The sequence below is a fragment of the Lissotriton vulgaris genome, chromosome 5 (genome assembly GCF_964263255.1).
Source record: "Lissotriton vulgaris chromosome 5, aLisVul1.2, whole genome shotgun sequence".
In the NCBI taxonomy this organism is placed as follows: domain Eukaryota; kingdom Metazoa; phylum Chordata; class Amphibia; order Caudata; family Salamandridae; genus Lissotriton; species Lissotriton vulgaris.
In genome coordinates, this window is record NC_141693.1 from 235,415,644 (window position 1) to 235,429,924 (window position 14,281).

General features: G+C 48.6%; 1 protein-coding gene across 4 annotated transcripts in view; it reads right to left on the reverse strand.

The window, feature by feature from the left end:
* Nucleotides 1-14,281, reverse strand: part of GRIN1 (glutamate ionotropic receptor NMDA type subunit 1) — an 851,805-nt gene that overhangs the window by 363,823 nt on the left and 473,701 nt on the right. For all 4 annotated transcript variants that reach the window (XM_086921247.1, XM_086921250.1, XM_086921251.1 and 1 more), the window contains one exon: nt 5,848-5,931. In XM_086921247.1, the coding sequence (XP_086777373.1) occupies nt 5,848-5,931 (84 nt within the window). The remainder of the gene's footprint in view (nt 1-5,847; nt 5,932-14,281) is intronic.

Genomic DNA, 14,281 nt, shown 5'->3' on the forward strand with positions numbered 1-14,281 from the left:
GTAGCGAGCCGGCCCCAGGGTTGTAGGCTCATGCTGTGTCAACTGCTATATGTTAATAAAGGTCTTGCGGAAAAAAAAAATAAAAAAAATATATATATATGTAGGTTGGAGTTTCCTTTATTTCACCTGATTCAAATGCATTTTCTGGCATCTCACAGAAATTGGATTCCCTCCGAACATCACCTTTACCAGGTACAGCAGCGTATATGCCCCCTGAGTTTCAGTTTCACTTGAACAAAAGACTTGCTTTGCTGCTGAACGTGGGCTGTGCTCTCAAAGAAGATAGGACCATTGGCTGATCAACAATGAAGGTCCTAGTTTTGTCTTGCCATATGTAACACAGTGTCTCTATCAACATAATTCGGGATCCTAATGATTATAGGGTGCAGGGAGGTAACCAGGGGGCTTGGGAACCAACCTTCAATTAGCTCTTTCCAGCATGAAACTTGAGGGAAAGGTACCCCTCAGAGAAATAGGATTTAAACCAGGCCATATAGAACCATTCAGGTTTACTTCTTTCGTTCCCTCTGGGACACCGATCAGTAAAAGGTTATTCCTTCTTGAGTGCTCTTCCATAGCTTCTTTTCAACTTTACAATGCTCCCCTTGACCCTCTCAAGCATTTCACTTCTTTGTTTAGAGTTTGTACCTCGTCTTTCACTATGGACAATGCAGCTCTTCGCCTTTGTGGTGCGTTCAGCTAGGTTCTGGAGACCCTGATGAAGTAATGATACTTCCAGCCTGACTCCACCAATTTTGTCCTCTAATGCTGTTTTAGTATCTCTGATGGCCTGATGGATAGTATGCTGGGGTGACTGCCTCTGCAGGTTCATCTTGGGCCGCCATCACTCCCTTGATCCCTTGGCATAGCTGGCTCATTGGGATCTAATCTAATTAATTCAATACTTTTTCCATGTGTTGCGGCACTCTAGCCCCTATTTTGCCCATTCTGTCCTTCTTGAAGCCCCGCAAAAACCTGCACACAGAAGAGGGGCTCTTAAAGGTTTCCTTCCTCTATCTTCCTACTCCTCTAACTGATCAACTCTTTAGTCACCATTTGAATGGAGGGACCCCGACCCATAGCATAATTTCGGAGGGCGCCTTGTAACTTCCGATACCCTAGGGCAGCCATGCAGCCTAGGTCCTGCAAAGTGCTGTAGTCTATCATAAATCCTATAGTCTCCTCATAATCTCCCTTAGCTACCCCAGTGGATATAAGGTATAGTGCTGAATTTGCGGGTCTAGGTTTTGGCAAAGTGTCACTTCTCAAAAGGGTGCTCCCTATCTGTGCCTCCTCTTGAAATCTCCAATTTTCGCTGGAGTGGGTGAAGGGGGCGGAATCAGGCCCAACGAATGCATTATCCAATGCCTGTTCGTGTCCCCACAACTTCCTGGCCTGGGTCTTCATTCGTAACTCATCTGATCCAGGCAGAGCATGGGCAAATCGCTGACCACATATTTATATTATTGAAGCTTGGGTTCTATTGTTGTAAAGGGACCCCACAGCCCACCGCTCCTTTTTTTGACTCCTTGCAAGTTCAGCTGACACTGTGGGCCCTTGTAGGCTCATCGGATCATGCTTGCCGGTCTTCTGGTCTCCTTCAGTCCTTGAGTGAGCCTCAGACACAGGGTCACTGCTCGGAGCCCAACCAGTTCTCTGGTCGCCAAGCTACAGTCCTTACCACCTTATCACCCAGCACCACCACAGCACCACTCAGCACCACCACAGCATTCATCAGCAGCACCACTCAGCACCACCACAGCACCACTCAGCACCACCACAGCATCACTCAGCACCACCACAGCACCACTCAGCACCACCATAGCATCACTCAGCACCACCACAGCACCACTCAGCACCACCACAGCATCACTCAGCACCACCACAGCACCACTCAGCACCACCACAGCACCACTCAGCCACCACCACATTATCACTCAGCACCACCACATTATCACTCAGCACCACCACAGCACCACTCAGCACCACCACAGCATCACTCAGCACCACCACTCAGCACCACCACATCATCACTCAGCACCACCACATTATCACTCAGCACCACAACAGCACTACTCAGCACCACCACAGCATCACTCAGCACCACCACAGCACCACTCAGCACACCACAGCACCACTCAGCACCATCACATTATCACTCAGCACCACCACATTATCACTCAGCACCACCACAGCATCACTCAGCACCACCAAAGCACCACCACAGCACCACTCAGCACCACCACAGCACCACTCAGCACCACCACAGCATCACTCAGCACCACCACAGCATCACTCAGCACCACCACAGCGCCACTCAGCACCACCACAGCATCACTCAGCAGCACCACTCAGCATCACCACAGCATTACTCAGCACCACCACAGCACCACTCAGCACCACCACAGCATCACTCAGCACCACTCAGCACCACCACAGCACCACTCAGCACTACCACAGCACCACTCAGCACCACCACAGCACCACTCAGAACCTACACAGCATCACTCAGCACCACCACAGCACCACTCAGCACCACCACAGCACCACTCAGCCACCACCGCATTATCACTCAGCACCACCACATTATCACTCAGCACCACCACAGCACCACTCAGCACCACCACAGCATCACTCAGCACCACCACTCAGCACCACCACTCAGCACCACCACATCATCACTCAGCACCACCACATTATCACTCAGCACCACAACAGCACCACTCAGCACCACCACAGCATCACTCAGCACCACCACAGCACCACCCAGCACACCACAGCACCACTCAGCACCACCACATTATCACTCAGCACCTCCACATTATCACTCAGCACCACCACAGCATCACTCAGCACCACCAAAGCACCAATCAGCACCACCACAGCATCACTCAGCAGCGCCACTCAGCACCACCACAGCATCACTCAGCACCACCACAGCACCACTCAGCACCACCACAGCATCACTCAGCAGCACCACTCAGCACCACCACAGCATTACTCAGCACCACCACAGCACCACTCAGCACCACCACAGCATCACTCAGCACCACCACAGCACCACTCAGCACCACCACAGCACCACTCAGCACCACCACAGCACCACTCAGCACTACCACAGCACCACTCAGCACCACCACATTATGACTCAGCACCACCACAGCACCACTCAGCAGCACCACTCAGCACCACCACAGCACCACTCAGCACCACCACAGCATCACTCAGCAACACCACAGCACCCCTCAGCAACACCAAAGCATCACTCAGCACCACCACAGCACCACTCAGCACCACCACAGCATCACTCAGCACCACCACAGCACCACCACAGCACCACTCAGCAGCACCACTCAGCACCAGCACAGCACCACTCAGCACCACTCAGCATCACTCAGCACCACCACAGCACCACTCAGCACCATCACAGCATCACTCAGGGGCACCACAACATTACTATGCGCTACCACAACATCACTGAACGCCACAGCTTCACTCGTCGCCACCACAACATCACTCTGCGCCATCACAGCATCAATCTGTGCAACCATTCAACAACAACTGGTTCAAATATGTTCTCTCAAGGTTTCAAGCTTTATTACAAATGTCACAAAAATATGTTAATATTTCACTTCTGTTCTTGGATTTTCGTCACAATAAAATACACTGAACATAATCTTCACAAAAGTTATTTACAAAAGTTTAAGCTATTGCCATTATAAATTACAATCACTTTTATTTAAGTATTAATTATTTTTAAAAATTAAAAGCCATTGTTAATTGTAATATCAATACATCTAAGTCACGTAAATACAAAAGATGTTGCATTACAAATGTTATAGGTGTCACATTTGCGAAAGTTATAACTATTGGCATTGTAAATGACAAAGCTATTAATTTAGCTATTTTCAAAACCAACACATGAATAAAAAAAAATTCATTTACAAGACCAATAGCTCAAAGTTTCCTAATGCGAGACCTATTGCATTGCAAATGCTTGTTCTGTATACTTTCATCAACCGGTAACCAGCCTTCATGTTCTTTCCAACCTCAATATATTAAACCTTGAAATTGACTTCAAGCAATTTAGTGGCTAGTCTTGCTAGTCTAGCAGTAGCTTTCTAAATTTTCTTACCTGATTAAATCTCCACTAATGGTTGATGATCTGTTCTGAAATAAAACACTCTTTCCCATGCATACGGTTTAAATTTCTCAATGCTCCAAACACCAATCTTTTTCTGATTTTCTTGAATACAGTTGCTACTGAGGCCTGTTCAAATGTCATTCTTCAGAAAAAGATTGACCATGAATCAAATGTGTTTTTCAAAAAAACGACTCCATTACAGATGGATTCGTGCTTTCCTTGAACCTCTTTAACATATAACTTGCAATCAATGTGACACATCATTGATTCCTACAAAATCAAATTCCAAATTTACTATGAAAACACTCATCTGAAATTCTCCAGCGAGTGACAGTAAACTGGCCCTGCATGACCAATATTCAGGACTGGATGCACCAAATATAAACAATGAAAACAATTCCGGCCAAACAGAGCTAGTGTTAATGGGGTAGACTTGGTCAGCTGGACCTCCCCTTCAACTCTTCAATCGGCTGGCCACCATGGCCCCCCTGACCATTTATTAAAGAATGCAAGAGGCTTGGATGTATTGTTTCCTCGGATCAGACCATTGTCTACAATTCAACAGTGACTTCAACAGCACTTCCCACTACCTGCACCTATTTCAGGAAATACTTCCCAATGTGGCCCTGCCCCCGGCTTCCACAATGCCCTGATCATTACAGTAGCCACACTAAGATTGTACTATTGTAATACCATATACACAGGTGTCTCCGCAAAAGTGACTGTCAAGCGGAGGACCCAGAAGCATATTCCAAGACTCATTCTCTATTGATGATGCCGTGCTCCTATCCACCCCTGCCCTGAAGCCTGTGCCTTGGTTGCACGCTTTAATACGTCTGCATGCCACAAGTCTTTGCGTGATGTGGGACTGTAGAAAATATCAGCCAAACAGCTGCCTGTGTTTGGCATTCCTGAAACTGCTTGGCATCAAGCATCAAAAATAAGTTGAGGGCCAATCCTTTGGAAAATGTATTCCATCTGCATAAGATTCGAAATACATTTCTAGATAATCATGGGAGGCCTGAAAACTCATGTATTCCTGTCCGCCTGGTCCAAACACGCCAGAAGCTGTGTCCTAGGCCTGCTTCCAGTTCACCACTCCCCCACTCCACCACCTATTTCCAGGCCTCCTGACAACTGCCCAGGGCCGGGTTTAGGGCAGTGCGACAGGTGCGGCTGCACAGGGCGCTGACCAGAGGAGGGGGCGCTGACGTCAGGAGGGGGCGCTGACCTCAGGAGGGGGCGCTATTTTTATCAATAACTTATGATTGGAGATATGATGGGCACTTTTTCCTGGTGGTAGTGAAAGAATCTGAGCGGGCGGTCATGGGGTGTGGGGGTGCCAAAAAGGATTGTCGCACCAGGTGCCCCCAGAGCTTAAGCCGGCCCTGCAATTGCCTTCATTGTACACCTTCTAGCTCCTGGAAACAATTGTTGAGAATTATCAGAGCACAACAACCCCGTCCTCCAATTAAAGAAATGAATAAACAAATGCCATTCAATATTGGGTTTTTTCCATCCACATCATACATTTTACTTTTTGTCTTTTTTGTATTACCATTTCCGCCCACCTTCGTGCAAGGACTGCAGTTGTGAATTCTGGTTTTCATATGGAGAACAGCGCCTGCACTATATCAAGTGACATAGCAAGAACATTTATTTCCAAAGCAATTAATTTAACATTGTTATATTAGATTTCTCACCTTCAATCTGGTTGACATCTGATAGCCCTGTGGTTTTTCTGTTTGCCCTCCAGGCCAAATGATCTTTCTATCATTCAGTAAAACCTGCGGGATAACAGATGCAATACATCAGGCTCAAACATCAGCGCCGCTATGCTGTGTGTTTGCACATTCTATCAGACTTAGGGGGCATGTGAACCTTGCCAGATTGGATTCAGGGCGTTGAGGGAAAAATGCAAATAGATGAAGATTTCTGTAGTGAGGCACAATCATGGCAAGAAAACACAGACACACATATACAAAAGGCTGCACATTTAGGCTGACATTTTCTACATCATGTGCACATTTACACTTCAAAGGGTGGTGATGGGTTGGTCAGTGTTTTACAAGTGCGGTCTTTCTAGATTAAGTAGTTTAGATTTCAGTTAATGCTTAAGTTCAGTAAGGAAGTGAATATGAGTTGACGAGGAAGGAAGGATGTTCCAGAGAAGAGAAGTAAGTAGTTGAAAGAGCCTCAACCTTGAATGTATGTTTAGGGTAAAACTACGAAATGGAAAGTGTCAAAATGTTGAAGGGGAATGAATGTGATATGTGACCAGTTGGGAGAGTATTGATAGTGGGCATGCATCGTGCGACTCGCCCCAGTGAGATATCCCTTGACCCTCCCCATCATCTAGCACCACAGAGAGACATCAGGCCGATAGTTGGTCTTCACGGCGTAGTCTTTATTACACCTTAAAGTATTATTCTTTAATTTGTTCATTGTCAACACACTGGACATTTTATTCAAGCGTAGGTAAAACAACCACAGGTAATGCAGCCCCGAAGAGGTAGGCTCCATCCAGCAGCAGATTGTCTTTTCATTCCAGAATCAAACCCTCTGTGCTTGCTGTGCCAGCAGGCCCCAACCTACACTGTTTATCAGCAGTAACTCTGTAACTTTCCAGTTCTCCCTCCCGGAGGCACTTAACACCAGGGCACCGCTTAACGTCTTGCCCCCACCAGGGTTCCGGACCACCGGATACCCCACAACGTCTTTAATACACACCCGGGCATCTCAGGTAGGGCAGGAGAGTCCAGGACCACCAGCAGGTCAGTCCTCCCTCCCGCCAGCCTGGAGCCCACATTGAAAGCTCGCCCTGTTCCAGGCTCAGACAGTCCATGCAACAACAGGAGTCCACTCCATTTCTTGCCCGGGACACCACCAGTCCTTTTCCTTAACCTTAGGGATGGGTGGGTGGGAAATTCGCTGCTAGTTTGCCGCTTCAGGAGTTGCTGGAAGGGACAAAGAGGGTTTCCTGACCTCTCCCGCAGCTTTTATAGATGCCTGACGTCAGCTGGACCCGGGCCTCACTTCCGTCCACCTACAGAAAATAGAAAGCAGACTGGCTCTCGCCCGAGATGCCACTAAGGGCACCACGCCCCGAGGTGCGGGTGTCACCAGTCATAGTGGGAATGCATCGTGCGACTCGCCCCAGTGAGATATCCCTTGACCTTCCCCATCATCTAGCACCACAGAGAGACATCAGGCCGATAGTTGGTCTTCACGGCGTAGTCTTTATTACACCTTAAAGTATTATTCTTTAATTTGTTCATTGTCAACACACTGGACATTTTATTCAAGCATAGGTAAAACAACCACAGGTAATGTAGCCCCGAAGAGGTAGGCTCCATCCAGCAGCAGATTGTCTTTTCATTCCAGAATCAAACCCTCTGTGCTTGCTGTGCCAGCAGGCCCCAACTTGCACTGTTTATCAGCAGTAACTCTGTAACTTTCCAGTCCTCCATCCCGGAGGCACTTAACACCAGGGCACCGCTTAACGTCTTGCCCCCACCAGGGTTCCGGACCACCGGATACCCCAGAACGTCTTTAATACACACCCGGGCATTTCAGGTAGGGCAGGAGAGTCCAGGACCACCAGCAGGTCAGTCCTCCCTCCCGCCAGCCTGGAGCCCACATTGAAAGCTCGCCCTGTTCCAGGGTCAGACAGTCCATGCAACAACAGTATTCCACTCCATTTCTTGCCCGGGACATCGCCACAGGGCGAGAAGCTCACTGGCGCACTCGCCCTCCCCCTCCTACTGCTAGACCAACCGACCCTACTGCAATGGGCACTGAACTGGTTTTGACAAATAACTCAGGCCTTTCATTGGGCCGATGCCCCCATCCGACCACTATGGCTCCTTAAGTTATCAGGGTCAGCTTATTTATGCCTGCCCGTGTGAATAAGGGTCCAATCCCTGTGATCCTGCCCCCCTCTGGGAAGCACCTGAGTATTGTTGGCATACACCTCACTCTATATGATATCCAGCATCTTTTAAATATGGCCCTGCCCATATATAGGGCAACCTTACAAGAAATGATAGGGACCCAGCGATGGGTGCCATGCAATAAGCTATGCAGGTAAGGCCACTAACTGCAAACCGTGTGCCACCTCCGCCCTTTGCGGGTGGGGCCTGGTTGGTACAGAGAGAACAAGCTAAGGCCTCAGGTACCGCCTCTATGCTGTTAATAACCATTGCCTGTGACCAACCTCTACCTCACCATAACCCTTCTCGATTCGTACCCTCCGGGTCTCTGATACCCCATTCATCCCTTACCCATAACATGACCAAGTGCCTGGGGGCCTGATAAATCTCTTCCTGCTCAACGAAATCCCGGTTGCCTCCCATCTACCTCGTCCTGCAGAAAGAAGACAGATGTACTAAGCCTGTCCTGATTGCCGAGCAGATCCTTGTGCTATTCCATGTACTTGTTGCTGTCACAACCATTTGCTTCTATAGCCTGTGATACCCTGACCCGGACCCTAACCTTTTAAGAGGAGGCAACCCCCCGCCATGTTATGATGGTATTAGTTTAAAAATGCCGCACCCAGTGGTGCCTTGCATATCTCTTGCCCTATATGCCTTCCTAAAGCACCCGCTAGTTTCAGCGGAGCACCGTATTGTGTTTACCCTGTTTGCCCATTTAGAGAACCTAAGGGATGAGTGGCAGGACCAGGTTACTTGGAATACCACCGAAAACCCTCGCTAGTTCCAGCGGGGCACTGTATTGTGTTTACACTGTTTGCCCATTTAGAGAACCTAAGAGATGCGTGGCCGGACCAGCTTACTTGGAATACCACCGAAAACCACCCCCCCTCGCTGGTGAAGACCAGATAGACCTCCTGTGGTCAAGGCGTTCCTTGAGATTTGTGAGCACAGCCTGCCTTGCCCCATCCCGGGATGTTGAAACTCAATCACCCATGAAATTACTGCCTATGCGCTACCATTTATTGGATGCCTTTATTTTCCATTGTAACGGAAAACCCCCTTGTTGTGCCGGATACACTGCCTTAATGGCCCAACTGATAATAGCGTTTAAAATATCCCTTTTCTTTAGGAAAAGATTTGTTGGCCCCCCAGAGCCCAACCTGAACCTTTCCTTCTAACCTGATTAAATTAAGACCCTAATCCCCCGATTTGCAAATACCTAATACTGCAGCAAAAGGTTTGCAGCTGAGATTTCTGCTCCTGCTATCCTTCTCTGTCTGTGCTTCACGGAGACCAGCTGCGTTTGTAGCTCCCGCCGGACGCCACACTAGATTATGCTAGTGTCCAACATGAGGCAGCCCCCCATGCTTCCGTTGCCTTATTGATACCCTTCTGCTGTTCCTATCATTGTCCTGCCGTACCTAACAAGTGACCCACAAGTCTGAGTTAGTATCATTCCTTAGCCTTTTGAACTTACACCATTGCCAACCATAACATACACATGCGGGAGGACGTTACATACCCTCCTCAGAGATCCTCCTCCCTGATTATCAAATGTAACTCAGCATGAATTTGATCCATGCACGGAAGAAACCAAGTCTTGTCGGGGGCATCTTGCAGGATGTAATGCAACTGGGTCTACCTGAATCACCTCCTCTGGTGATGCCGCCCTCCCGTAAACAGAACCATATATAAAGACTTATGTTTATGATGGTGTACATGCCGACTCACCAGGAAAGACATGCTGGGACCCGATCACCCCCCAACCCACTTAGCTTGCCATGTTGCCTCACGTGAACCCCATGGATGGGGTGAGCTAATGTGTATGCACGTAACACCCATGGACCACACCATAACGTGTGAGTAGAGTAATGTGTGACTTCGGCCAGACCAAGCTCAACCTACCAGTGTCATTTGTGAAGCTTGCATTTGTGTGATCTGCGGGATGGGTACAAAATGTGTAGCCAGCCCTTTACAGGCAGGGCCCCAAATATTTATCAGCTGGTAGGACTCCCACACGTGCCAGAAATGTAGTGTTTTGTGGAACAATGAGGAACTCGGCGAACCAGTGTCTCTTTCCTTAACTGACAAAGCCAAGAATGGTTATGAATTTCAAGCTGGCAATTGTGACGTCATTGCAACAGTACACTGTTGTTTACTTTCATGTCATACATTGCTGAAATATTATAAATATCGCCCTCTCATCATAGTGACGTTTGCAGTTGTGACATCACGACAGTTCTGTTTTTATCAGCTGCCAAGATACAGAGTTGTGTCACAGATTCAGGTATCAAGATACAACACCTTAGAGTCAAGCTGACAAAATGGTGGTCCAACCCCCATACTACAACCGAACCGAAAGAAGCTTCCTACTTGTGGTCTTAACAGAAGAGGATTGCAGGGATACCAAGCGGTAATCTAGTAGCTGTTTTCCTGGATATCGCCTCCGCCTGCAGTAATTTCGAATTCATGAGTGGCTAACAATATCTGCATTTCGAGCTGGGAATGTATTTTTACTTAAAAAGGATGGCTCACTGATGGGCGAAATGATTTTCCTTGTGCCTTCACCCCCCTGAATTGCACATGTGTATTCCGTGAAAGGTCTCTCCATAAAATTAAGCTGAGTGCTGCCATCAGTTACCTTTCACTTAAACAGGAGAGGTAAGTGTAGAGAATAGTTACAGCTTCAACAGGATTGTACCGGAGACACATTATGTACTCATTCCTTTTGTTTGGATTGTTAATTCTATACAAATATCTCAGCTGCATACGCAGTGCTTCGGATCTCTCTAGGACTACACCATAACAGATCAGTTTCAGCTTTCGTGTATCGTCTGGCACTCCCATCAGCTCTGCACCATGACAAATCCAGAAATCACAATTTCTAAATGTTTTTTTTATTTTTTTTATGCAAAGGTTATCACACTAGCCGCTACTCCACGACCTATTTCGCAGATGTCGCTCCTTAACAGCGTAAAACGTTGTTACTGTAGCCATAAGCGCATACAATTGTGCTCAAACTAACTATGCTTTATGGCTCAGGAGGTTGAAAGACCTTACGTACTCGGTGTAATTTATTATCTGGGACTAACGCTGCCATGAAAACATAACCCAGACGAACAGCCACCTCTTGATGAGTTGCAGTGTGTACCATATGGTAGAACAGATGCAAAACTTTGATATTCTAAACAGTGCTGTGTCCCTTAATGCCACCAGTGGAACCCCCGCATCTCCACTTCTCTAAAGCGAGGACAGGAAACCCCCGCCCACCGTTCTCGGTCCGGTGAAGAGCCATGGGTCGACCCCGAAGCGTAATTACGTACTATCGGACCTCAGTCACTTCTGCCATTGAGTTCTTACACCCAGTTCCCCCCTCCAGCCGCCTGGCCAACCAAGGCTAAAGTGGATGTGGGAATATGTAACCTTTACCCTGGTAATGCCATCAAGAAATAAATCACTGCCCTTAGAAGACAACAGCTTGTTAATTGTGCTGCCCCTGTTTGCTCCTGCTTCAAAGTCTGAAATGCACCTTTCTTCTGCATGGAGACCGACTAACACCCTGACAAATAACTGCAGGCCCCGCAACCTTACTACCCATCTGTTAAGTGTCGCCAATAGTATCATGCTTCATCTATACCAAGTATTACCTCTCATGTTCACCTTATTTCGTCCATGTGATTTCACCTAACCTCCGTAGGAAAAATTAATTGTTCGGGCTCACCAATCCTTGGCCCCCCTGTATGCTGAAAACTAAAGCAACGACCCTTCTCCGCCTGCATTCCTTATACTAACCGCCTGGTATTGAGCCACCGCCGGGATTTGAAGCAAAGACCTCACTTCCGCCAAACGGGTCATTCATCCCTTTTCGTACTCCCCGTTGGTGCCGCCAGCGTACGAATCCATACTGCGATTATTCAGCTGCTCGAGGGAGGACCGGATCTTGCCCGGTGACCCATCTCCCTTCACCATCTCCCGTAAACACAGACCGGAGGAGAGAGAACACAGCATTAATCAGATTGCTGATACAGGGGGGGACTTCACATACATTGTACTCGACGATAATGTTACCCCATATCAAGGATAGTTAAAACCCAGCCATAAGACTCAATCCCCCCTAGTTGTCCATAAGTTATTCGCGGGCGTAACCGTCGATGGATCCATGGCTACGCACATGGTAGGCTCCTCCCCCATGCTTCACCCTAATGATGCTGATGCCCCTCCCCCTCAGCAATATCCCGCTGGATGAATTTACGGCAACATCCGCTGTTCCCGCGCCTAGGCCTGAACGTAAACCCAAGCCCCATGAAATAAATCATCAAACGTGGAAGAAATTAATCTGTTCCTCAATTTTCCTGCCCGCCTACTCGACCTCTATATCGCGGCCCCCTCCCCTGGGATATTTCCTATCCTAGAGCCAAGATTTACCTTATCTCATTAATGTATGCAACCGCCCGCACCAAACCTCCCCCAGGCATCTGGTACACAAAATCATGTATTAACTTAGTTAAATCCCGTGCACGCAAGGCACTCAACCCGGGGCATCTGGTTACTTGGATTACAGACCTTGATGCCAAGATATCGCGGACCAAACCCCGCGCCCATCCGTACCTTTATTCTCCGCAACCCGTTAAGCTCCGGACTTCCCTTCATGACCTTTAGTGCGAAAGTCTGTCGTTCCGACCCTCTGCAATGAGCATCCTGCCATTACCCCCTCATGGGTCCTCCCCGTCCCAGTCCTAACAACGTGAGGCAGTCCTGCCTCCACCCAGCCAATCACAACGCCAGTATTTCAATAATACATAAGCCCCGCCCACCTACCGCCATGCCTGTTTTTTTTCTGCTCCGACGGCTGTCGGAACGCTGGTGCTCCCGGTTCCGGTCCCTGGATCCAGTTTCCTTTGGTGGCGGTTCCGTGAGTTTTTTCTTGTGTGTTTTATTTAAAACTGTTGTATTTCTTGTAATGCACGGCTCGGCCGGTCCGGTTTTCCGGTCGGCCGTGCTCCTGTTCTGGGGTCAGGTGTGCTCCCCGCTCATGTGCTGGGCTGGGGCGGGGAGTTTTAATGGTATCCTGGCCTCGGGTCGTTCCGGCGCTGCTGCACTATCGCAGCGTCTGGCCCCCGCGGCCATTCTCTTTTTGACCTGTGGCTGTGGGTGGAGACATCAGGGCTGCCCTCCTTTTATTACATACTCCTACACACCTTTGTGTGATTGGTTGATTGGGGGCAGTATTTATTGGAGGTTGCTGGGCACTTCCTGTGTTGTGGTGATTTCCTGTTTGGTAACTTCTGGGTTTTGTCACCATGAGTGAGGGTCCTTCTTCTCCTGTGCCGGCTAAGGCTGTTTCCAAGCAGCATAATATTCAGGATCTGCTGGAGGACGACGTCTTGCAGATTTCTAGGGCTGATTTAAGGGACTTGATTGATTCTGCGGTCCAGTCTGCGCTGCTGGAGCCTGCGGCTAAGCGGGCTAAGGATGATGAGGAAGAACTGGACAATTCCCCTAAGGGAAAGTACATCCAGGGCAAGGTTTTTTCGGACATGCTGGTGCATATTCGAGAGGTGCTTGGGTTTGACCCTAAATCCCTGTCTGAAGATGGATTTTACGCTCAGTATAGTTCCTCTGTGGTGGATGACCTCCCCTTCCATGATGTCCTGAAGGATATCCTCACTAAGGAGTGGCTGGAGGTGGATAAGCAGGGTATTCCACGATTCCTGGGGAAGCGATATCGCCTGGCGGACTTTGATTCCCAGTTTCCTGCGATTCCGAAGGTTAATTCTCTTTTGTCTTCTATGGCTTCCTCCTCTTCCTCTTTGTCTTCGGAGGAGGCTTCCCTGTCTGATCCGGTGGAGCGTAAGGTGGAATCTGCTCTCAAGCGTTCTTACGCCGCTTCTCACTTTGGGGTGCGTGCTAGCACTTATGCGGCCTATGCGTCTCAGGTCCTGCTCAAGGATTTCGAGAGGCTGTTTGACTGTCTTCAGGATCATGGGGACCCTACTCCTGTGTTGGCTCAAATGGAGGTTTTGGCGCAATTCCTGTCGGATGTCACTTTTGATTCCTTGTGGGCTTTCTCCTCGGCTGCTGGGGCGGCGGTGGCTGGGAGGAGGTCTCTGTGGACAAAGCCATGGCGTCTTGATGCTGCTCAGAAGTCTTTGGTCCATAAACTGCCTTTTGAGGGTCCTCGTCTCTTTGGGGATGCCTTGAA